Below are 25,945 nucleotides of genomic sequence, written 5' to 3'. Positions count from 1 at the left end.
ATCCGGGGAGGGTGAATAAAGCAAAGTTTGTTTCTTTGTGTTTTTTTTTTAAATAAACTGCAGTTGGGAAATGGGTTTTCTAAAAGCAGGAAACCGCTTTAGCCCCATTTTGGGGTGTTGGATATCTCACCCTACTGGGTATAATAACATCATATGTATATAGTGAGTGAGCGCCCCCTGCAGTCTGCCCCCTGGCTGTATTCATGATTATACTGGCCGACACTTACCTGCTTGTACTCTGCTATGATGGCCGATGTCTTTTTTATTTCTTGCTCAGCCTTTTCTAACTGCTTTCGGAAAACCTCCTTTAGCTGCGGGGCATAAAGACGACACATTTATTACATGTTCACATATTTTACAGGCGTGCACGCAGGTAAAGCGGCAGCAGAGCAACCAGTAACATCAGAAATTGCAGAGCTGCTTGAGGACTATGCATCCAAATTATAACTTTTAATATGGACTGCGTGACATAATTGTGCTATGGTCTTTCTTCCCTAAACATAATCTTTCTCAATTCTCTAAAGATGCAATCATTCACACTGCCCATCATGTCAGCCGAGATCAGCGAGAAGGTTTAGTGCAGCTCCCATTGATCGCCATAATAAATTCATAGTACAGTAGCTCCCCCTAGTGGTGGCCGCAAGCAAACACAATTATGACTATGTGGTGCTCGAACCCCTATAGGTATATCATGAAATTAAATCAGCACACAAAATAATCTCCATGTTATAACAGATGTTCCGGTAGAGCAGTACTTTTCTCTGACTCTTACAGAAGAGTACTGGATCTGCACGAGATGGAAATGCTGCACAATTGCACAGAAAATCCCTAGCGGCTTATAGCATCACTGCTGCTGCAGAATTTTCTTGCATTGAAATTAACCTGCAGTCAACAAACTGTTATATGCACAGCAGGGCAATATCCGATGCAGAAAAAAAGCGTCTTAATTGCAGATTTTTTACTTCCCCATTGCAATCAATGGGAAAAATCTGCAACTATGGTGTTCTGGATTCCTATGTGGATTATCTGTACGTCCACAACAACTCGATGAGGATTTGTCTTGCAGATTTTCCTGCGGAATCTTAGGAAAGATTTCTTATCGCTGATAGATCCCAATTCCTGACTTGGAAATGTTTTCAGGGCTTCTAGTAAGTGAGAGGATGTTGGCAGACCCCCGGTATATTAATGCACCATACACAGTCCGCTCACCTGTGCCGTCTCTTCTTCCTGTTTGCGCTTTTCTTCCTCGGCTTCAATCAGCCTCTGTTTAGTGAGCAGAAGTTCCTTATTTAACACCTCCGCCTTGTCTTCAGCCTATCAACCAAAAATTGCAGATGGAAACAGTTGGCAGTATTCATATAACACAGACAGTGTAGCCATTTTCTACTGTGAAGCCACATCCTTAAAGAATAAAGTAAATTAGAGTGAACCGGTGAAAACGGATAAAGGAGCAGCTTGTTAACCTCGTGGCTCAGTAAGGCTCTGTGCACATGGAGCCTTTTTGCGAGGTTTTCGGAGCGGAAATGTAAAAGTTTTTGAGGAGTTTTGAGTTTCGGAGAATTTCCACTTAGATTCTGCTCCAAAAACTTCTAGAAAAACTCCATGTGCACATAGCCTTAGACCTCATTCACACATCCGATTTTTTTTCACAGATGAGGAAAAAGGATGGATTATTTTGATAAGAGTTTGATTGAAATGCTATAAGTTTTTCTCGTTCGTGGAGAAAAAGAAAAAAGTTTCTTCTCATTCTTCTATTTGACAGTTTGTGAAAATTGGAGGGCACTTGGGTGTCATCCGAGTGCGGTCCAATTTTTTCACAGACATATGGAATTGCATTGCCGGCTTTGATCCGACGCTCTGATCAAAATAGGACATGTGTCCACGATTTCCAGCGGCCTGCTCAGTCAGTGAAAAATCACGGATATATGAATGGCCCCATATACTATCGCAAGTATGAGTGCTATCCGCGAAAACCACAAATAGCACCCATACAAAAAAAATGTGTAAATGAAGTCTGAGGCAGATTTCAGACGTCATTTTTTTTACTCATATGTAAAAAATGTTCCATGTTTTTTCAGTGTGCTAGATCCATTTTCTACGGGTCAGGTTTTACAAGTCTTGCTGCATCCATTTTTCTCGTATGAAAAAAAAAAGCATCTTAGCTTCTACCTATCAGACAGTAAAATGCGGATGACATGCGTTTTTTTTTTTCATGGGGCCATTGACTTGCATGGGGGAGTTTGATCCGCAACATGGATCAAAGTATGACAGGTCTCCGATTTTCTTTTTTCGTAAACAATCAGTCCCCCCCCCAAAAAAAATAAAGACATGAAAAGGCAAATTCATTATAATGGGTCCGTCATCTATGTCTGGTGATAAAGTGAAGGAGGACAGACACCATATTCTTTTATACCTATGGGGTAAGATGTCTTACCTGGTCCAAATCATTGCGCAGAGCAATCTTACTGGTAACCAGTTCGTGTGCCAAGTCGTCATTTTCCTGTTCCAGTCTCATACTGGTTTCCTGTAACCTGCGGTTTTCTCGCTGTGGGTGAAAAACAAGCAGACATTTACTACTATTCCTAATATCTATAAAAGGAAGGAATATAAAAGCAAAGCATCTACGATAAAGCAGAGACCAGACCTCAAGGACACATCTCATCCGGCACCAGCTCTACCTGTTCGGTCACATCTCCCGTCCTGCTTATCAGAACGATGAGAGTTGTAACCTAAGATCTGTTGAAGTAAGACGGAAGAAAATGAGGACGGTCTCTGAGGACTGGTCACGGCGTCAAATTGGCAAAGCTTGTACACACAATGGCCGGGTGCTGGTCCTGATCGTGCAGCATCTTGTGCAATTCACTGCTCGGCAGGACAAGGCAGGAAGAAGCAACAAGCCAAGGATTTCACAAGCGGAGGAGCAGCCTGCCCCGGGCAATTTGTGTTCACCACAGACATAAAATGATACAGAGCACAAGAACAGGCACAAAGCAGCTTTCCCAAACCTATGTGTATCCTAGAGGGTCCCAGGCTCCTAACCGGCACTTTTCCTGGGTCCTCCCTGCAGGCCCACCTCGCTCTATGCAATTGTCCCAGGAACCTAACCAGCACTTTTCCTGGGTACTCCCCGCGGCCCACCTCGCTTGGTGCAATTGTCCAAGGCTCCTAACCGGCACTTTTCCTGGGTACTCCCTGCAGGCCCACCTCGCTCTATGCAATTGTCCCAGGCTCCTAACAGGCACTTTTCCTGGGTACTCCCCGCAGGCCCACCTCGCTCGGTGCAATTAGGCAGCGACTCTCAACATAACCTGGGAGTTGTAGTTCTCGCTCCAGCTGATCTAGAATGCAGCTCCTGATCGTGCCTACAGCCCTTATGTAACCAGTGCAGGATACGGGGTCTTGTAGGTAAATTGCTATTTTTGGAGCCGGATTCCCCGGCTGATTAGTAGTTACTTGTGCTGAAGCCTCTGACTGTCGATAGGAAGCTCGAGTTATTTCCTGACTTGCTGCTGTGCAGGAAACAGAGCGGCTCTATGTGCTGCGATACGGGGTAATATTTGGCATTTACGAGAAGTGAACGTGCTTATGGTCTTCCCGAAGAAGCCTCCGTCACTGCACCGATTACAACACCGCAAACTGAACTAGATAGAAAAAAACGCAGAGAAAGCCGGCATCCCGGGCGGAGACCTGAGCAGACTCCTCTCTAACACCTTGATTTCTCAGCGGCTTAGATCACAGGAAGAAGCTATTAACTGCTCAGAGACGGCAGCAGAGAGAAAAACAGGTTCCCACATTTAGGCCGGTCATTCCAATCCCCCCTTCCTTTACATATACTACTCTGTAAATGTTGCACCATATGGCAATATAAGACCATGTTCCCAATTAGCAGAAATGTGTTTTTTTGGGTTTTTTTTTAGGGAAAATTTGATGCATTTAAGGCTATAATCTTATGGCTTAGGTTTTTTTTAGGCATTAAAAAATGACAAGTTTTCAGATGGAAACCACTAAAGGAAACACTTCTTTTTTGAGGAGTTTTTGGAAGAGTTTTTCTTTTCTGAGATATTTTTTTTTGCATATCAATCCAATGCATAGAAATATACAGAAAAATTATATATATTTTTCTCCCCTCCAATCACTGTAAAAGTGACGGCCTTAAAGGCTTTGTCAGGTTTACTGTAAATAAAGCGAATTATGTTGTACTATAGTGTGCACACAAAAATATTATGCAAGTCCAAAAAGACAGCGGTGGGGTCAGTCGGTTGCAGAGTTACGAAAAGTCGATTGCATAAAAAAAAATTAAGTAAACCGACAAACAACATTGAGGCAAGTTTCCTCACCGCCATAAGCTTTGCTGGCTACGGTGCACTTGAAAATAATCTAAGACCAAAGAGATCACGTATGATGGATTCCTGGCTGCCTGCGCGCACACTGACTTCATAGAAGGAAAAGGTCACACTCCGAACACTACGTAAAAATCTATATATGAATTCAGCCTCACCCCATACCACAAGGTGCAGCCTGCGGATATACTGGTCAGACTGGTGCACGATTGCCTAATATTTACATTTGTACCCCTTAATGACAGATTACTGGACTGTGGCACACGGGAGAGACACCGCAAGCTTCAAATCTGTGTACCCTAAAGACACTTTTAAAAGTAGTTTTCAACTTTGCAGGTTAGTAATACTTGATCGAAAAGTGACGTGACGTTAATATCATGATCTTTCAAATATATTTGCTCCAATTCTACAGACAATGACACAACAAGCTTATATTCCTGGGTAAGAAGCGAATGCACAAAGTTGTTATCCGAGGGTATGTGCACACGTTAAGCATTTGGTGTAGAAATTTCTGCACCATTTCTGCATCTCTTGGCAGAAAAAACATGTGTTTTTTTAATTGCATTTTTGGTGCAGATTTTTCCCCAGTCATTAGTACGGGTGAAATGCTTAAAGAATTGACATGCTGCAGATTTCTATCTGCACGTCACAAATAAGCAACGTGTGCATGAGACTTTAGGATTTTAATTCACTGTGCTGAAATCAGGAAATCCTTCAGGTTTTGTGACAAATCTGCAGTGAGAAAACGGAACATGTGCACACAGCCTTAATGTCTCAGTATCAGTGACAAGATGTGTGTGAGCAGAAAGGGAGACGACGCTGAACCTTGTTCGTGTAGAAAACATAACAGGAACCTATTCTTGAGCGGAAACATTCCTGAAAAATGGAAAGCTCCATGGAGGTCATGTATGAATTAAGTCTTCTGCGCACTGCTCCGAAAAATCGTGCAAGGAGCTTCAGAAGTTTCTGACAAGTTACCGATCGGCAAAGAAGAATATAGAACCTTAGATACCAATGTGCTATGTGCAGTTTCTATCGGGGTCCTTTAAAACCAGAAAAATAAATTCCAAAAGTGATGACATTTTGGTCTAACAGAGACAAGCAATTTGATTTCCGCTGCCCTGGTCAGCGTCCAGTCCGATCCTCCGTGACAGCTGGACTTCACTTCTGCACTTGGCATCCTAAGCGCATTTGGCGCTTTATGGGCACCGGGACATCTGTTATGATGTAGCGGAGCCTAATAAGCACCAGAGGTGCCCAGGGTGCCGGGTGCAGAAGTGGAGACTGGTTGCCACCATGGTAGACCGGACTGGTCCCCGGCAGCGAGATTCTAACTGCTTATCTGTTGTTTTAATAGGATGGATCTATTGTAACTACATATATTCTACAATGTATGGCAGAATTATCCGGCACTGAGCACAATGAAAGCTCTGACAGAACAATCCTCCTGTATAGCTAAGCGGAGACACCTGCACAGACAGCTCATAGCGGAGGGCAGGCGACAAGGACACAAGTGGTGGGAGCAGGGACTTACCTTCACCGTGCACCGACTGTTAAGACCAAGAGTAGAGTGAAGAGGAGATGGTTTAGAGGAGATCTGACTGGGGCTGGACGCAGGGAGGCGGCTGCAGCCTCTGATACTTCCTCCTGGAGGTAATGATAATCTGCTGCTCCTGATTACAGAGGAACCACGAGCGGCCGGGACCCGGGAGGCTTCCACTGCCCAGTCCCTTCCTGCCACATTTATGTAGGATCCGGCTTCTCAACATCACCTGACACTTTTAGTAGAACTGCAATTTCCCACTGCATTTGTTGCAAATTTTGCTGTGGATTTACAACAGATTTCATCCAAACTTTGGATGAAATCTGCTGTAAATCCACAGCAAAATTTGGATTCCAAAGGAGTGAAATCCAAGATGAAAATCTGAAGTCTAAATTAACAAGCGAAGGATTTCAAATCAGCAGCTCAGGTCGATTTCCACTGCAGATTTTCTCCCCAGCACGTAAATAAGATTTCGTAAAATCTTATGCACATTATTGGTTCTGTAACATGTGGAGGATTTTCAGCCCAAAAAATCAGGAAGGAAAATCTGCTGCATATCCATCTTTTTTTTTGTTGGGGGGAGAGGCATAGGGGAATTTGACAACTAGTGTTTTAAGATATAGCTTGCCAAACAAGTGCATCTGCGCCCATAATAGACTCATGCAGTAGGAGCACCCTTGGGTGACGTGAGTATCCGGGCAGTGTGGGCACACATGGTGATAATCACCAGTCAGGGGAACTCCTCCGGCGCTGCAGAGAGATCGCGCTTATGCTGCGCTCCTATTTCCTGTCAATCACGTGTGATCCTGTGTTACCATTTCTAAAACATACTAAAAAACACTAAAAATACAATGGATATGTAGGAGTAAACAAGGACATAAAGGACGAGTAATCAATGCAACTGCACAGATGAGAATCTATGCTAAATTATGGATTTCTAAGAACCCAACGCGTTCTATGACAGCAATAACAATAAAAATTGTCAAAATAATTTTTTTTCCACTGATTTGCCACCATTTTTCTGCTTCAAAGCCACAGTTCACTGCGTCAGGTACAAGCAGCCGTATTCCCTTATCTGTCAATTGCTCCACTGTAGTAATACCGCGATGCATCCTAGGCGCTAATCAGTATAAGTACATACCCATTAGTGCTCATACAGTAGCAGCCCCTAAAATCTCCGCTTAGGGACCGAACTATAAGATCAATGATATTACAATGTTTTTGAGCACCTTCTAAAAGTACAGAGAAAATAATGGAATGTATTGAATTAATTTACATATATACACATATAATACATATAGATATGAGATATCAGCGCAGAGAAGCCTGTATGGCAGTGTATGGAGAAGTAAGGCCTACGTGTATCACCAAACAGGCTCCCTCAGGGGGGCCATATCTATAGAGCTTTTCTAGGACATGGTGGCTATGTTCACACTGAGCTTTTTGGAGCCGATCTGCTCCAACAATCTTCAAAAAAATAGGCTTAAAAAATGCTTGGAAAACTCTTCCTATTCATAATCCACTTTGGTGTTAATATAAGTTTTTTGAGATTTTTTTTCCGACATTTTTTTGCACCATAAACACCAGAAAAAGCGTTGATAAAATGCTCAAAAGAATTGACCTATTGAGTTCTATGTAAGAACGACTTGCTGTCTACATGTTCAAGCTTTTGAACTTATTTAAAATGCTTTAGGCTATCAAAAAGACGCCATGTACCGTAATTAAAAAAATTCACATGTACATTCTTTGGGCATTTTCCATTACGAGGAAGCTTAAAAAAAAAAAAAGTAAGGAAACTGCTAGCAAAAAAAATGCTCAGAAAATTATGCAAAACAGCGGCAAAAAAAAAAAAAAAGCTTCAAGATTACAAACTTCGGAGAAAAGCAAAGTTTCTTAAAGAGTTTTCTGCTTGAAGACGGATGTTTTTGATCACCGGAAATAGACAGTGTGAACATTACAGGGTTTTTAAAAATGCTGGGTGAAAAAAAAAAGTGCATGTCATTTCTTTGAAGCGGATCCTGATGAAATCTCTTCTAAACTAGGCACTGTCCAATCAAAAGGCTGCAAAAACAGGAAAAGAAAAACTGCTCCAAAAACGTCCTAAAAAAGGAGTGTTTCCTGCAGCAGTTTCTGATAGCAAAACTTGTTGTTTTTAAAGGGCTCAAAAAACTCTGTGTGAACATAGCCTCAGTGACCATTAACAAGGGCCGATTTTCGGACCATAAGGCCAGGTCTACATTTGGAAAAGCTGTTTCCGAACTGGAATGAAGCCTAAAGGACAACGCTGTAGGGTTAGCGCCAATCACAAACCCGCCATACATACACCATAATGGTAATAACAGCATTAAAGAAATCTCTCACACCAAAATAAGTTTATTAATACTAGTTGTATTTACAGGAATTTAATATAACTAAACCACTTGGCGTCGCTCCTTTCTTCGGGGTCTACTGTGGAGTCTCCTTCCATGCTAATCAGACCCGTGTACGGGACACAGGATCTCACACATGGACGCGAATGATCAATCAGGCGCCGAGTCACAGAGCGGAGAAAGGAGACATCTGGGTTACAAACACAAACTGAAAGAAAAGGGACAACAGCTTTTTTTAAGGGATACCTCTCACTTATATACTGTCCAGCCATATACTGTGTCCAGACCCAATATTCCTAGCAGTAGTGGGAATCCTTCTTTGTTACACAAGATGGCTGCCACGGCGGCATCTAGGGAAGATGGCAGCCACGGCCGCGTCTAGGGAAGATGGCAGCCACGGCCGCGTCTAGGGAAGATGGCAGCCACGGCCAGGGAAGATGGCAGCCACGGCCGCGTCTAGGGAAGATGGCAGCCACGGCCGCGTCTAGGGAAGATGGCAGCCACAGCCGCGTCTAGGGAAGATGGCAGCCACGGCCAGGGAAGATGGCTGCCACGGCGGCATCTAGGGAAGATGGCAGCCACGGCCGCGTCTAGGGAAGATGGCAGCCACGGCCAGGGAAGATGGCAGCCACGGCCGCGTCTAGGGAAGATGGCAGCCACGGCCGCGTCTAGGGAAGATGGCAGCCACGGCCGCGTCTAGGGAAGATGGCAGCCACGGCCAGGGAAGATGGCTGCCACGGCGGCATCTAGGGAAGATGGCAGCCACGGCCGCGTCTAGGGAAGATGGCAGCCACGGCCAGGGAAGATGGCAGCCACGGCCGCGTCTAGGGAAGATGGCAGCCACGGCCGCGTCTAGGGAAGATGGCAGCCACGGCCGCGTCTAGGGAAGATGGCAGCCACGGCCGCGTCTAGGGAAGATGGCTGCCACGGCCGCGTCTAGGGAAGATGGCTGCCACGGCCGCGTCTAGGGAAGATGGCTGCCACGGCCGCGTCTAGGGAAGATGGCTGCCACGGCCGCGTCTAGGGAAGATGGCTGCCACGGCCGTATCTAGGAAAGATGGCTGCCACTGCTGTATCTAGGAAAGATGGCTGCCACAGCTGTATCTAGGGAAGATGGCTGCACCTCTAAAGGGTATTCCAGAGATAAAAATAGTTTTTTATTCCTTTCCATTTCCAAAAATAAAGATTGGGCAACCAGTCCAATTCATACATGAAGGTCATTGTGCTACGACAGGCTGGGAAGTTAGAGAGGTCACCGGACTGGTTGCTATGGGCAATTTACACCATTTTTCCTTCTAACTTTATTTCATACATACTGTATGTCGTATGACCTTCAATCTCTTAACCCCTCATGATTCCTGTTAAACAATAAAGACTCAGTACTCAGAGAGGGGGGGGCAACATATTTAATTGCTGTCATTTTCCCATTGCTCTAATTACACTCAGGCTGAGTTAATTACAGGGCCGGCTGGAGCGTGATATCAGATCCATAGACTGGAGAAAATGAAATAAAGCAATCAGAGTCGTGGTCAGGGATGGCGTGTCACAGCCCAGGCCGCAGTGTGGAGTATTTCTATGGAAAAGAAACCATGAACTTGACGTATTATTCCACCACTTCAGCTTTTCCTACAGGCAGGGGATGTGGGTGTAAGTTCGGTGATTCTGTCCTTTTTAGTGAAAAAATATTGCCGCTCACAAAGGCAGAACCCCTAATTTAGTCGCTATTGAACAGGGTCTAAGGGTTTTTTAAAGCCATAATTAACCAAGCCACTTAAACAACCTATCATGTGAATTTTTCGTTATAAATTGCTAAGGAAAGTATGAAGCGGGCTCAGGAACTGATCCTGCTCACGCCTGGCAGATGCCGCAGTGTTGGGGTATGTGAACACGTCTTTTTTTTTTTACACACTAGCGGTGTTTTACCTGAAGCGTCTGCATTGTGGTCTTGGTTTTCAAATTGTGTGGTGGCTTTGCCGTCATTTTATTCTCTTAAATCTTATATATAAGATGTATAAAATAGTGGCGGCGGCTTCCAAGCAGAAGCCATCGGAAGAATGGTCAGGTCACGTCTCCGAAAGCCGTGAAGTGGTTGAAAGAAGCTGCAAAAGTCGTTTTGACATTGCTGTGCATATGTCAATTATTCTTTATGGTTTGTTTTTTTTACGCTGTTCCAGGCAGAATTCGCCTGAAAAAGAAGCCCGTGTGCACATACCCTTACATAGAAAAAAACAGACAAGGGTTAAATCTGTGTTTCTTGCTCACAGAGACATTCACATAATTGTGCCCTTTAATTTATATATTCACCTTGCAAACCAACTACGAAAATCCGCCTCCATTGTCAAAACTTCTCCCGTGCTGCAGCCGTGCCCTGGAATGCGCCTCCTTTCCCCATCACTCAATAAAGGCACCATACTTTCTTTTCTACGTTGATCTCAGTGCTACAGAAGCCAGCATAGTTCACACCTAGGAGACAGTCTCATGCAGCCCCAGAGAGACCCATAAGTTCTACTTGTGTCTCATTGCTACAGATATGGTTGATGTGGTCATTTATTTTGGATGTAATTTGTATTCCTTGATACTGAAGAGTATGAAAAAACTGAACGGCTGCAAAACTGAACAGACGCTTACAGTGCTATTAATGAATAACCGGCAGCAAGTAGAGGATATAGAACATACAAAAAGAGACTATGGAAATATGGCTACAAAATACAATGGGAAAAAAATCTAGTATTGGAAGAGACGTCTCCGTAAAAATCCAAATCTTTATTCACTCCGATTTATAATAAAAAATGCCATATAGACATTACAGTCAGCAACAATAGGCTACACGCGTTTCGGGTGATCATATCCTTAGTCATAATTGGGATCATGGATCAAAATGACAAAAAAAAGCAAAACAGTGCTGTTGCCCACAGCAACCAGTAATTAGTTTATTTTCCAATTATCTATCAAAATGGAATTTTACAAATTGCTACATGAAACGCGTCTGTGCCTATTTTAATTACAAATATCATGCGCATGCATTAGTAAGAGCAATGTGATGGATGAAGTGGATAACAAATATTCATCGCATGAAACTCTAAAAATGTTCTGGTGACATGACATCGCAGTGCACAATGTAACACTGAAATCACTTTTGCAGGGTTACAAGAATGCCATGCAATTTCTCATTTGCAATGTACAGGCTAATAATAATAAGTGCCCTGATAATTCTTACCTTGTACCTCTCTATCGGATCTTCTTGTTGTAACTGGCTCTCTCTCATTGCCAGATATTCCTTTTCATATTTTTTCAGTTTTTTTGTAGGCACCTGGGGGGGGAGAAAAAAAACACATTAGGAAAATTAATTCTTGAATGCAATCTTACAAACTTACCACTAGGTGTCATGCAAGTACAATCTACAGAAACAGGCTAAGAAGTGAAGTTCCTGATTTTGTCCACCAGATGGCAGAAAATATCCCTAGTGGTAAAGCAACTGCAAAAAGCAATCCTCTCTGCTGTTGCTGCAATAAACTTGCATGTCGTCAATGAAATCCACAACTCGCATCATCACCGGAGGAATGTTAGAAATACAGGATTTACTGGCCTGTAAATACCTGCAATAATAAGTGCAATAAAAGTACCAGTATCGTACACAGAAATACTCAGTAAATTCAATATTAGTTCCCCTGACTCACATCTTCCTTACCTCTAAAGGTTCCTACAGAAAAGTTGTGTCATTTGCTGCCACAAATGCTTCACACTATTCATAATTTCCATCAATACATATATATTTGTGAAACGGCTGCTGTATCCTCATTCCTTATACCCATGTTCACACACCCACCATAAAATATCATGACGTACCTTTGCACTATACCCTCGCCCCGACAACCTATAAAATACAGAACGCCTCGGTTCATATATTAACACATATGGTGGCCAAAATATTCCACGTGCACGTACCAATATGAGTGTGACATTGCCTGAAAAATGTATGCACTATAAGGCTATGTGCCCACGATGTAGAAATGAAGCAAAATTTTTCCTGAGCATTTCTGCATCTCCTTGGCAGAAAAAAGCATGCCGTTTTTCCATGCGTTTTTCCATGCGTATTTGCCATGCGTTTTTCCAATGCATTGTATAGGCAAATACGCATGCACAAACGCACAAGAATTGGTCATGTCAGGATTTTTTCTGCGAGTAAAATCCGCGCAGAAAAAATCCTGACCATGTGCACAGAACTTGCAGAATGTCATAGGAAGTCATGGGATAAGGTATGCAATGCGTTTCTGGTGGGTTTACGCTCTGCAAATCGGCACCAAAACCGTATCGTGGGCACACAGCCTTAGGGGACTACAGGATTAGAAAAAACATGGCTATTTTTTTGTCCCCCAAAACAGCACCAAACCTATCAATAGATTGTGTCTGATATGGCAGATCAACTTATAGAAGAGAATGGGGCTGAGCTGTAACGCTACAGCGATCGGGGCATGTTGGGAGTTGTAGTTCTACAGCACCTGGAAAGCCACAGGTTGGGCACCACATGCCCTAAAAAATAAAATTGCCCCTGTTGTGACATCTTCACCCTGCATAATGATTTGTGGGCCAAATTCTAATGTAATCCCCAAATCGACTGCGTCTCGGGCCGTACAATGGCGCCCTGTTAGCCGCCTATCTAATCTGGAGCCGAGATTTAATTAAGTAGACTGGGGCCAGGTTGTCCGTCCAGGAGGCAGAGTGAATCTTTCCTGCTCATGTGAGGATAAAATAATATATTAATAAGTGACAGAATGGCGGCATTGTGAGATAAACCTCACAGTAGGTGGATGGTAATCTGGCTCAGGTGCTGGAAAACATTACAAGTTCCTATATTCATACATTCGGCTACAGCAGGTTAAAGCTCGGGCCGGATTCACCGCTGGTGGGCGACAAAAAACGACACACGGCAAAGGAAAACCATTTGCAATCATATTGAATTCGGGCTCTTTAGGCCCACCGGGGTGAATTCTGGTGGCCCACGGGGGTGAATTCTGGTGGCCCACGGGGGTGAATTCTGGTGGCCCACGGGGGTGAATTCTGGTGGCCCACCATGTCTATTTGTGGAACGAGTGTAAAAAAACCCCTGAAAAACAAAAAACCAGACATGTCCGATTTTGATCTGAGTCACAGTAAAGAGTCGTCAATGCAAGTCTATGGGTCTGTGAAAAACTCGGACAGTGCACAGAATCAGTCCATGCTAGTGCTGCCGTTTTTCACTGACTGAGAGAAGCTTGAAGAACCTCCATCAGATTTTTTTTTTCTTTTTAAGCTGACAAAAACTGATGGCAAAAAAAAAAACGCACACAAAGACTGCTGAAAATCTGTTCCAGCACCTGAGATAAAATGGATGTCTGAATGAGACCTTAAAGGGTTGTCGTATCAAGACATTCCCTGTACTGTGCAAACCAGCCGTCACAAGAGCTGCAAAAAACTGAATGGTGGGGATGCTGGGTGTTGGACCCTCACCGATTTGACTTCTGAAAAACCCCCTTTAGGCCGGGTTCAGATGTAGATGACTGTCTGTGATCTTGATGTGCTCATGCACATAACGGATGAGCGCAGGAGCTGCCTGTTACTGACTGATCTGTAAATCAGACCAGACTTGTGCATGCAGTGATTTTTTTCTCGCGGTCACGGATCGTTGTTGGTGTGCACATGGGTTATGGTTGGATCAGTGTGCAGTCTGTTGAGCACATGCTAAGGCTACATCTGCACAACCATGTTTATTTTTATATCTGTGCAAAATTTACCATTTTTCATCCAACGGTGGCTCCTGTGTTGCATCTGTTTTTCTTCTTCACTGAAGCAGGTAGACTCTGAACTTTTTTTTATCCGTTAACTGTTAGCAATGGATCAGTGAAAAACGGATGGAAAACTGAAGTACAAAGTCTGTTTTCCGCATTTCATCCATTTGATAAAGATCCCCATGGACTCCTGCTCGGAGTCTCACGGACCGGACACTCGGATCCATTTTAAAACTGATGAATGAATGGATCATTGAACCACTATGGTCCGTGTGCTGTCCGGGAAAAAAAACGGACAGCACACGGATGTGGTTCTGCGGCCTTGAGCTCATAGGGTGTATAGTGACATCTCTGGCAAACATCCCTGCACCATAATTACTAGATATTAATTGCACTTTCCATTTTCCCTTTGACATACAGAAGCTTCGTGCGCCATGTTTCCCCCTAGCACCCGTCGCAGTTCCCTACGTCTGCACTTCATGCTCCTCCAGGTTTTGCCTCGTTGGCTGAACTCACGGAGCAGTTTCAGGCCTGGCTGGAGCTTTTCACCAGTGACATGACGGTGGCCTGACCTAGATTCCAGTGAGAGAAGAAAGGATTCCTTGTTCTGCTCCCGGTCACCTCAGAATGGAGCCGGTACGTCTCGCTCAGCCGGCATACAGCTACCAGACGTGTGGTATCAGATCCGGGCAGTTCTGATAAGGACATGGCAATTTTAATTATTTTTTATATTATTTAATCTGTGAAAGGATAATTTAAGGCTATGTTCACACGATGCGTTTTTGGTTTGTTTTTTCACGCTGCATATTTTCTAAAAAATGCTAGTAAGCTATTTTACTTATTGGGTGCAGAAAATCTGCAACATCAAAACCTCATTGTGGGAATGCAGCCTGGCAGAAATTTACCTATATACTTACAGGGTATTCTTCTTTGTACTGGGCGCAAACACAGCATTTTTTAAATTTTCGGATGTGAATGAAATTGAGAAAAAAAACAACACATATACAAAAAAACACCCAGACACATAGCTGTTTTTGATCCATGTTGCCAATCAAACTCACCAAAGACAGTCAATGGGTTGGAGAAAAAAAAATGAATTGCAGTCGGATGTCATCCAAGCACTGTCAGCCTTTTAATGATTAATGGATAGGAAAAAAAAATTTCACAGGCAAGAAAAATGGATGGTAAAAACGAACACACAAACCAAAAATGGATTAAAATTGGTTCCGGCACACTGATGAAAAATAGTCTGTTTTCTCTCATATGCATAAAAAAAAAAGGTATAAAAAAAATATTAAAAAAACAGACGTGTAAATGAGAACTTACATGTAACTATAATTTTTATTTGATAAATCAATAATACACACAAAAAAAGCATCTTTGTAATATATCTTAACAGAGAAATCAGTTTCTTTCTCTTACTGGCTTGATCTTTTATTCTCAAGTCAAATGTATAAAAATCTGTATTCAGTGAAGACTGATTTTCCCATTACGGCGATAGGAGATGACGGTTGGTGCTTTAAAAATTTTATGGAGAGGTGAGGAGCTAGAAGCAGAGACAGACATTCTATGGAGGAGATAGGAGCAGATACAGACATTCTATGGAGGAGCTAGAGGAAGATACAGACATTCTATGGATGAGCTAGAGGCAGACACAGACATTCTAGAGAGGAGCTGGAGGAAGATACAGACATTCTAGGGAGGAGCTAGAGGCAGACACAGACATTCTAGGGAGGAGCTAGAGGCAGACACAGACATTCTAGAGAGGAGCTGGAGGAAGATACAGACATTCTAGGGAGGAGCTAGAGGCAGACCCAGACATTCTAGGGAGGAGCTAGAGGCCGACACAGACATTCTAGGGAGGAGCTAGAGGCAGACACAGACATTCTAGGGAGGAGCTAGAGGCAGACACAGACATTCTAGAGAGGAGCTAGAGGCAGAGACAGACATTCTAGGGAGGAGCTGGATGCAGAGACAGACATTCTAGGGAGGAGCTAGAGGCAGAGACAGACATTCTAGGAAGGAGCTACAGGCAGAGACAGACATTCTAGGGAGGAGCTAGAGGCAGAGAAAGACATTCTAGGGAGGAGCTGGATGCAGAGAGACATTCTAGGGAGGAGCTAGAGGCAGAGACAGACATTCTAGGAAGGAGCTACAGGCAGAGACAGACATTCTAGGGAGGAGCTAGAGGCAGAGAAAGACATTCTAGGGAGGAGCTAGAGGCTGAGGCAGACATTCTAGGAAGGAGCTACAGGCAGAGACAGACATTCTAGGGAGGAGCTAGAGGCAGACACAGACATTCTAGGGAGGAGCTAGAGGCCGACACAGACATTCTAGGGAGGAGCTAGAGGCCGACACAGACATTCTAGGGAGGAGCTAGAGGCCGACAGACATTCTAGGGAGGAGCTAGAGGCCAACACAGACATTCTAGGGAGGAGCTAGAGGCAGAGACAAACATTCTAGGGAGGAGCTAGGAGCATACAGACATTCTAGGGAGGAGCTAGAGACAGATACAGCCATTCTAGGGAGGAGCTAGAGGCAGAGACAGACATTCTAGGGAGGAGCAGAGGCAAAGACAGACATTCTAGGGAGGACCTAGAGGCAAAGACAGACATTCTAGGGAGGAGCTAGAGGCAGAGACAGACATTCTAGGGAGGAGGTAGAGGCAGAGACAGACATTCTAGAGAGGAGCTGAAAGTAGAGACAGACATTCCAGGGAGGAGCTAGAGGCAGAGACAGACATTCCAGGGAGCAGCTAGAGGCAGACACAGACATTCCAGGGAACAGCTAGAGGCAGACACAGACTATTCCAGGGAGGAGCTAGAGGCAAAGACATTCTAGGGAGGAGCTAGAGGCAGACACAGACATTCTAGAGAGGAGCTGGAGGAAGATACAGACATTCTAGGAAGGAGCTAGAGGCAGACACAGACATTCTAGGGAGGAGCTAGAGGCAGACACAGACATTCTAGGGAGGAGCTAGAGGCAGACACAGACATTCTAGGGAGGAGCTAGAGGCAGACATTCTGCGGCAAGTTCTACTGAAACGACAGTTCCAGTTCTTCATAGAACTTTATGAGCACCAACTCATCTCCTGTCTCAGTAATGGGAAAGTCTGTATTCACTGAAGACAGATTTTACCCGAGAATTTAAAATTTTGAGAATGTTCAGTCCTGGAGGAGAAAGAAGCGTATTTCTTTGATAAACTATATTACAAAGACACACAATATGCAGTAAAACAATCAAGACATTCATTAATGTCAATTATTGGACTGTCTGAAAGAAAGGAGGCAAAACTAATAAGGGGAACTCCACAGAGATGGAGGACTGTCCTTGCCATTGTGACAGCTCTTTCCCGCATCACATCATCCTGACATCACACATCAGTGCTTCTAATAACACTGCACTTTATTCTCCCGGCAAACTACGGCACCGGTTCAGCGCTGTCATTCTACAGACGGCTTTAGGGAGGATTTGTGTTTTTTGCAGCTTCCTAGCAACAGAACCCATCAGATCTCTGCTAAACTAGCTGCTCACAGCTCACAAAAACCTAGGGAAGAATTAAGGGGGAAAAACAGATTTTGACTCTTTTTTTTTTTTATTTAATCTCCAAGAAAAGCTCGGCTGAGCGTAATCTCTAGGAAAAACCCCTCTTCCTACCCTGTGTGTTTTCTCTGCAGTCGATAGTTGTCAGCCCCAAGAGCAGGGTTTTGCAGATGTCCTCCCAGGAAGGTCAGAGAAGTCCAAAAACGTAAAAGTTTAAAATATATTAATCAATATTGAAGCTAGATAGAGGCTAATTAAACTGTCATTAGCTACAACTCCTAGCATGTTTTAGCTATTAGGAGTAGTTAATAGCTCACAAAGTAAAAAAATATGCAAAATTACATTATTATTTGTCTAGAGCACTTGATCTTGGAAACTGGAAAACCCCTTTAAGGGCTTGCTCAGATGAGCATTTCATTGGTCCGTGTGCACAAGAACCAATTGTGGATGTGACTGGCTAGGCATTTTAATAAGATCATCTGAATCTGGCCCAATTCTGGCAGAATGAAAGCCACTGCCAGAGCTCACTGACAGAGGCTTAGTCTCCTCTTTCACGCTGAAATATTCATGTTCAGCTGAATGAGCTATTAAAAGTGACAAGCCACATTTAGGCTGACGGCATTTGGAGGGTGGCACAATTGTAGCCACTGCTTTACATAAGATTTATTTTACCTTTGGGGCTGATTCTTTATTATGAGCATCCCCCCATTGTGTTTGGTCAGAAGCCCCTTTAAATTCTGCACACAGACGCAAATATCATTATTACTCGCTCGGCCACATAAAGACAAAGGACTGGAAAAACTCAGATTTGAGCCGTCAGCCCGCAGTGCTGGGAAGCACAAACGCCACAGTGGTGGCCGGAGTCGAAATGAGTGGGTACCCATCATCCGTACATAATAAACCACAGCAATCGTGTGACCATTAAAAATGGGCGACCTTAATAATTTGGTGCTCAAACTATTTTACCGACATTTTTCTTTTTCGACCTCTTGGCATTCAGATAAATAATTAAGGTAGAAGTAATGTTATCAGTGACGCGCCCCTCCCTTACCAAATACTGCACAAGGAGGCACCGTGTGGAGCGACTTCCCTCTTCTCAAGGCTTGGCTGGCCTCCCGTAACCGGTCTGCATTCTGCTGTGTAATACAATGTGACCTGCTCTTGTTCCAGACCCAGATCAATTACTAACCCCAGCTTACAATTACATAGAAACATAGACGTATACATCCTTATCTCTTCTTTTGGCTCAACATATCTCGAGATGAGTGGTGTGAGATTACTATTTTTTTCTTTACACCCCCCAATCCCAAAAACACGATTTTGCGATACTCTGTCAGGAGATGTTTATGCTCTGTGTTTCTATATGTGGCCACCCAGTGGTTGTAATGTGAATTGCAGCTTGTTTAGGGTTTTTTATTTGCATGCTTCAACATTCTATTCAATGTTTTGGGGGAATTTGGAGTCCTTAATGAAATAATGTATTTCACATCCAATAGGATTGTGCATAGTGACAGCAATGTTATTAAAGGGGATTGTCAAGGCTCGGGATTTGGGACTGTAGATTTGTGAATCCTCACAGCGAGCATAGTGCCCGCTGTCAAGATTCGCCTGCAGTTTGTATACTTCCAGCCACATACCAACTAGACTGTGTCCAGCCTTGCTCACTACATGTCTAGTCAGCATGTAACTGCATGTATGCAAATTGCATACTTGTGGTCACGCACCAGCCCGCTCACAGTGCTGGAAAATCTTGGCAGTGCGCACAGTGCACGCTGTGAGGATTCAAAAGTCTGCAGTCACATAGGATGACTTGAACACCGAACCTGGACAACCCCTTTAACGAGAAATGGCCAAAACGTGTATGTCAAAGTGGAAATCCTAACATTATTACTTGATGAAATCTGGAAGCTCAGAACCCAAATTTTCCCTCAAAATTTGCTCCTCTTTTTACCCCTTCCCTTTTAATAGTGCTAAGGTTCCCAACTACATCTAATATGATATCACCATATACTATGTCTATGGTCAACAAGTATTTCCCAGGTTTGCAGCAACCAGCCAATATTTTGTCTGCACCAGTAGTCCCCGGGCTTGTGTCACTACAACCCCCAGCATGCTCTGACATGGTAGTTTCATGACGCTACTGGTTGAAATACTATTTTTACCATCCGTATACACTGAACATAATCCAGTTGTGCCATCCGCCCGGCCTGTAATAATAAATACATGGCACCCAGCACAATGCACCGCATGGCCGCTGCTCAGCATCTGATTAAATCTCACGGGTTTAATCTCTCGGAAAACCTTGTGCTGCTTTATATGATTAATGCCATGAGATAATCACCCAAAGAGAGGAGGAAAACAACAAATATCGCACTTTTTGCCTTCACTGTTTCAAGGGGCCGTTCCTAAAGGGAATCACTAAATGCCTAATGAATATATACAGAACTATGATCAATGGAAAAGACAATTTGCAGCCTTCTTCGGATCGTGGAGAAAATGAATTTGACCCTTCTTTTATAACCCTTTCCCAGAGTGAGAGATGGAGGGGATACAAAAGAGGAAGAGGAGGAGTGATTCATCCTGCATTGTTCTCAGTTTTTTTTTTTTATATAAAAAAAAAACATAAAAACATATAAAATATATATAAAATAATAAACTTTTTTTGTAATAAACGTGTCAATCTGATTAACATACCATTATCTTGAAAGCTAAAATGTATTTTGCAAAAAAAAAAAGTATAGATCAACTTGAATAACAATCCCACAATAAAACATTATTAGAAATATTCCCTTTCGGTTGAGCCCACACAACGCTAGGTGCAATATCCACAGGTACTGCATACCGATTTAACCCTGTGCATCGCAAAGGGTCAACACGGCGGTGAATTTGCAATGTAGAAAATTTTAAAAATATTGGCAGAAATGTTTTAGTAGTGTGAGCAAAAAATAATAAACGTACATATATCCTCAGGATGTGTCGGGTCTGGAGACTTGTCTAGTATTGATCTGAGTGTCTGATCAAAATCAATAATGCAAGTCTATGGGTCCGTGAAAAAAAAAAAAAAAATCGGATGCCATGCCTGCGCCGACTGTTTGACACCGACTGTTTGATAGGAGAAGATGGAGAAACACTTTTTCCCCCCATCTGAGTAAAACCGATCAAAAGCACGGATGACACTTGGACCGTTTTTCTCATCCGATAAAATAACGGACATCTGAATGAGCCCTTCTTAAAATGTTTGTGTTGCGTGAGGATGCTGAGAGTAGTAGTTTACTCCTAAGTAATTGGGAGCCTGTTTATGGAGGACCTCTCGGTATCAGTTCACACATGTAGCAGAGCCGGTTGTACTAACCATACAGGAATATCCTGCACTTCCACTGCCCACCGCCCCCAGGGACCAAGTAATTGCAGCTCAGCAGGGGGCGTCCTGTAGAACAGCTTATGGTGTCAGAGGGGCAACCTGCCAGGCGCAGGCCCGGCTGCCCTCCCCATAGGGCTAACTCTTGCACTACATTGATTGCAGGGTTTGAGGAATGCTCTGTATAGTTCACATCAGGTTAACTCTTCGCCTCCTGGCTATTTCACAATCGCAACGATATTTCTGCTCAGGGCCAGCAGCTCAGATAACACTTCCAGGACAGCGTGTGTATCCGGTCATGTGTAGGAAAGTCAGATGCTGCAGATTTACTGGTGAGGCTTTTTTCCTAATGGGTGATATGACTGACGTAAGGTAGGTTTCCTGTGTTCGCGGAGACAACATTGTTTCCTTAGATTGTGTCAGACACAAACAATACAGCAGACCGGGTTCTCTCATCCCTTTGTGTAGAAAGTTCACTACAAATATCCTGTCCTCTAGAGGTTTTGGCTGGGACTGCCACTGAGGTACCACAGAATGCAATGAATGTACGGAGGTCAGACCCATAATTGTGTCAGGGCCCGGGTCCACTGGAGGATCCTCTGATACTCTGGGCCTGTCTACCCAGACCAACTCGTTCTACCAATATGTTCTTTGAATTCACAATACAGGTATGGACTGCGAAGTCCAGACCGGATGCGGGCCTCCTTGACCTAAACTCGATGGCCACAGATCCTCAAACCTGAACTTGACAGCTACAGTTCTCCTGACCTTAACTCGACAGCTACAGGTCTCCTGACCAGAACTTAAAAGCCACAGATTTCCCGACCCGACAGCCACAGGTCTCCCGACCCCGACAGCCACAGGTCTCCCGACCCCGACAGCCACAGGTCTCCCGACCCCGACAGCCACAGGTCTCCCGACCCCGACAGCCACAGGTCTCCCGACCCCGACAGCCACAGGTCTCCCGACCCCGACAGCCACAGGTCTCCCAACCCAAAACTCGACAGCCGCGGGTCTCCCGAACCAAACTTGACAGCTACAGGTCTCTAGACCCGAACTCGTCAGCCACGGGTACCCTGACCCAAACTCGACTGCCACAGATCTCCAGACCCAAACTCAGTAGCCGCGGGTCTCCCGACTCAAACTCGACAGTGACAGATCTCCCAACCCGAACTCGACAACCATGGGTCTCCTGACCTGAACTGGACAACCATGGGTCTTCCGCCCTGAACTTCGCAGTCGCATATCTCCCGACCTGAATTTGACAGAATCAGATCTCCCGACCCAAACTCAACAGCTGCGGGTCTTGCGACCTGAACTCGACAGCCACAGATTTCCTGACCCCGACAGCCACAGGTCTACCAACCCAAACTTGACAGCCACGGGTCTCCTGAACCAAACTTGACAGCTACAGGTCTCTCGACCCAAACTCGACAGCCAAGGTTCTCCCGACCCGAACTCGACAGCCACAGATCTCCCAATCTGACCTAGACAACCATGGGTCTCCCGACCCGAACTTCACAGTCGCAGGTCTCCGGACCCAAACTCCACAGCTGCAAGTCCCCTATTCCGAATTCAACAGCTCCATAGACATATATGTTCATAATCTTACAGCCAGTCCAGACATCATGGTGATCAAACACGTAAAGCCCTCCTTAATGAAATGATTTCCCCCGTAAGTTACAACGTGGCCGAGATGAGTCTTTCTCATAGCTGTTAGGATTTCCCTTTCCACAATGGTGAAGGGTTTTGCAAGGGAAGAGCTGTGTAGAAACTACTCCTGCAGACACGTGATAGGGCAAAAAAAAAAGGAACAGAGGATCTATCATAAAGTTGCATTTCATCTTGACTATAGGACCACCTAAGGGGGTTATCCCACCAACATCACTTATCACCTATTCACATGATAGGTGATACATGTATGATCCCCAAGAGACCCCCACTGATTAGGAGAATGAAGGTCCCCTGTTCCCAATGTGAATGGAGTGGTAGTGTACAGGTGTAACCAGCGCTTCACTTACACCTTACAGGTGCGTTGCTCCCACACATGCACCAATGCTCCCATAGACGTAAATTAAGTTTTGGTCATTCGGAGAGGACTTTTGAGCCCCCATTCTTGGGATCTGCAGGACTCGACTTGATCAAAGCATGGAGTTAGCCAAAGTGCCAGGAGGACCAGCAGCTTCATATTTTTTTTTCTTTTTAATTTTTTGTGAGAAAATCTCCTTTTTGTCTCTCTGGTTATAAAAATGACAGGAAATGTAGGGTACAAACAACTTTCACACAATCAAAGCTAAATCTCACAATCGTATTCCGTTCTGACACGTACATGAAAATGAAAGCCAAATACAAGGTAAAGTGTTCAGAAGAGCAAACGGCTTTCTTACAAAAAGCATTTTCAAGTACTTTATCTGAAAGCCCAAAATAAATTGGGGGGATGGTTCACTGATTTTATTAGGAGCTGTGTAATGCATTATTTATCCTGCGGTGGCGCTGTATGGGAATTTGAATGTTCGATCCGCCACGGATTCCAGCTATTCACTGGTAGGCCCAGCAGAAAGACCCCCTGCGATCATTGTGAGGGATACTTCTAACAATAGTGGACAACCCTGAAGTCAGAATCCTCTAACCCCCGTTCATGTCCGACCATTGGAGGATGATATGATATTTCCTAAACTGGGATTACAGCTTTAAAGAGGTATTCCGGTTGGAAGAAAATATCACCTATCATGGATAGGTGATAACTTTTAGATCAGCGGGGGTATGACCATGCAGCCCCCCACCCCACTCCCCGATTGCCAGAATGGGTCACTTTTGTCCCCATTAGATAAAGCATCAGTGCGTATGCTCAACCAACCGCTGAGAATGAATGGATTGGCAGTCAAGCATGCGCACTGCTGCTCCATCTAATAGAGATCAGTCCGAGTCTCAGTGGCTGGACCCCTATCGATCAACAAGTTATCAGTGGATGGGTGATAAAGGGGTATTCTGGATGGAACAGGTTAACTATACAACATCTATGTAACATACCTGGCGGCGTCCTTGCATGGTGGTCCATCTCCCACTGTGCAAGAGGGCGCACTTGATCTCCTGTCCAGAATGTCTCTCTGGCTTCCCTTCCTGCTGTCTGTTTGTGTCTGTTTCTGCTGCTTAAGGGCGGCGCCCGATCACTTCCTGCCTTTTGTACCTGCTGTGGGTCACACCCCTTGTGCGTCCTCAGCCTATTGCTGTCTGTCACTTGGTATATAGCTCAGCAGCTCCCTTCTATCCCTGCCTGAGCATAGTGTTTCCTTCAGTGTGTGCTTGCACTCTGAAGGTGCCAGGTCCCGTCTCTCGTCTCCTGCTTTTTGTATCAGTTCCCGTGTCTGAACTGAGTCCTGTATGTCTCCTGCTTTGCGGTATCAGTTCCCGTGTCTGAACTGAGTCCTGTATGTCTCCTGCTTTGCGGTATCAGCTCCCGTGTCTGAACTGTGTCCTGTATGTCTCCTGCTTTGCGGTATCAGCTCCCGTGTCTGAACTTAGTCCTGTATGTCTCCTGCTTTGCGGTATCAGCTCCCGTGTCTGAACTGACTCCTTTCTGTGTTCTCTTGTCTGTCCTGTCTGAACACGCTCCTAGCCTGTTCCTCTCGCCTTCTAGTGGCCGATTTCCTAGACCCGCTCCTGTGTCTGGTCTGTCCTGTCTGAACACGCTCCTTGCCTGTTCGTTCCGCCTTCTAGTGGCCGATTTCCTAGACCCGCTCCTGCGTCTGGTCTGTCCTGTCTGAACACGCTCCTTGCCTGTTCGTTCCGCCTCTCTGGGGGCCGTATTCCCAGACCCGCTCCTGTATCCCTCTGCAGTGTCGGTCTCCTCCGTACACTCAGTTCCAGTCTGAACTCTCTCCTGTCCTTTACCTGTTTTGCCTCTATGTCCGTTCCCTTCCTTTTTCTGCAGAGTCTGAACTCGTACCTAACTCCTGCTTGTTGTCTCTGCAAGTACTGTGTGAGTATCTGGCTCTGTCTTTCCCTTCCTGTCTGTTCCGTGTGAACAGAGCCCTGTCCTCCCTGCTCAGCCTTGTCTGCACTCTAGCCGTGCTTGCCTGTACCCCTTTGCCTGTATTGTTCCTGAGTCCCAGTGTGTACTGGGTCCTATCCCGCCTGTGTTCCTACCTGCTAGTGCCTCCCTGTCTGCACTCTAGCTGTGCTTGCCTTTACCCCCCTGCCTGCATACCCGCCTGCCTGCATACCAGTCGTGCCTGCCTATACCCACCAGTCTGTGTGCCAGCCTACCAGCCTGTTCCTGTATTCCCCTGTGTGGGTCAACAGCCGTGTCCGGGGTCTGTCCTGGAGTAGCACCTGGTCCCTCTGCTCGGTTCCTCCTTGGTGCACTGGCGTCGTATGCCGTCGTGCGACCCTGGTCGGATCGGGTGAATACCTAGTCACGCCCCTCCAGGCATTCACTCTCCGGCACGGTCCAGTGGAATCACTACCAATCACACGCACACGCGGCTTAGTCCGGGCGTGTGCATAACAATCTACAGCCGGGATAATCCAATAACCCAGAACATACTGGATTATCAGACTTTTGACTTACAATGATATTTCTCCGAGCTTGCTTTGCACCTGTTAACCCATTCACAACCCTGGTGTATACTTTGTGGTTTCTGCGCCTCCGGAGATGTTTTGTAATTGAAGTCATTAGAATAGAGGTTAGGAAACCGCAGGTAAAAGTCAACTAACTGGGTAAAGAGATCCACAAGCCCAACAAAGTTTCCTACATGACACATGACACCTTCTACACCCTCCATACGGTCACTGCTCTGTTAGTATTGAGTTTCAAAGGTAAGAAAAAAAAAATGTTCAGGCTGATCACGGCTCAAGGAAAACGCAGAATTACCAGGAGGAATCAGGTGGGGGTCACTCCGGTCATCATGTACATCTGATAGAGTGGAGCGGCTTTTCAAATCTTGGCAAAAACAAGAGTTTAGGCAGGTAAAAAGTTTTTCTCTGAGATCCTTGTAATGATCGTAAAGCCCATACACATATATATA

General features: G+C 44.8%; 1 protein-coding gene across 5 annotated transcripts in view; it reads right to left on the bottom strand.

Moving 5' to 3' along the window:
- The window catches only part of RABGAP1L (RAB GTPase activating protein 1 like), a 344,846-nt gene that overhangs the window by 2,667 nt on the left and 316,234 nt on the right, over nucleotides 1-25,945 (bottom strand). For 3 of the 5 annotated variants that reach the window (XM_073643396.1, XM_073643398.1, XM_073643399.1), the window contains 4 exons: nucleotides 11,470-11,562; nucleotides 2,435-2,545; nucleotides 1,210-1,314; nucleotides 228-311 (listed from right to left, as the gene is read on the bottom strand). In XM_073643396.1, the coding sequence (XP_073499497.1) occupies nucleotides 228-311; nucleotides 1,210-1,314; nucleotides 2,435-2,545; nucleotides 11,470-11,562 (393 nt within the window). Of the gene's footprint in view, nucleotides 1-227; nucleotides 312-1,209; nucleotides 1,315-2,434; nucleotides 2,546-2,644; nucleotides 2,787-2,816; nucleotides 2,930-11,469; nucleotides 11,563-25,945 lie in introns of those variants that run through there. The other 2 variants (XM_073643400.1, XM_073643401.1) reach the window with 2 other exon arrangements.

This window comes from Phyllobates terribilis, unplaced genomic scaffold (assembly GCF_046119375.1).
Source record: "Phyllobates terribilis strain yellow unplaced genomic scaffold, ASM4611937v1 Scaffold_8__6_contigs__length_399053987, whole genome shotgun sequence".
NCBI lineage: Eukaryota > Metazoa > Chordata > Amphibia > Anura > Dendrobatidae > Phyllobates > Phyllobates terribilis.
Note: the sequence above shows the minus strand (reverse complement) of the source record. Positions and strands in the feature narration are given on the sequence as shown.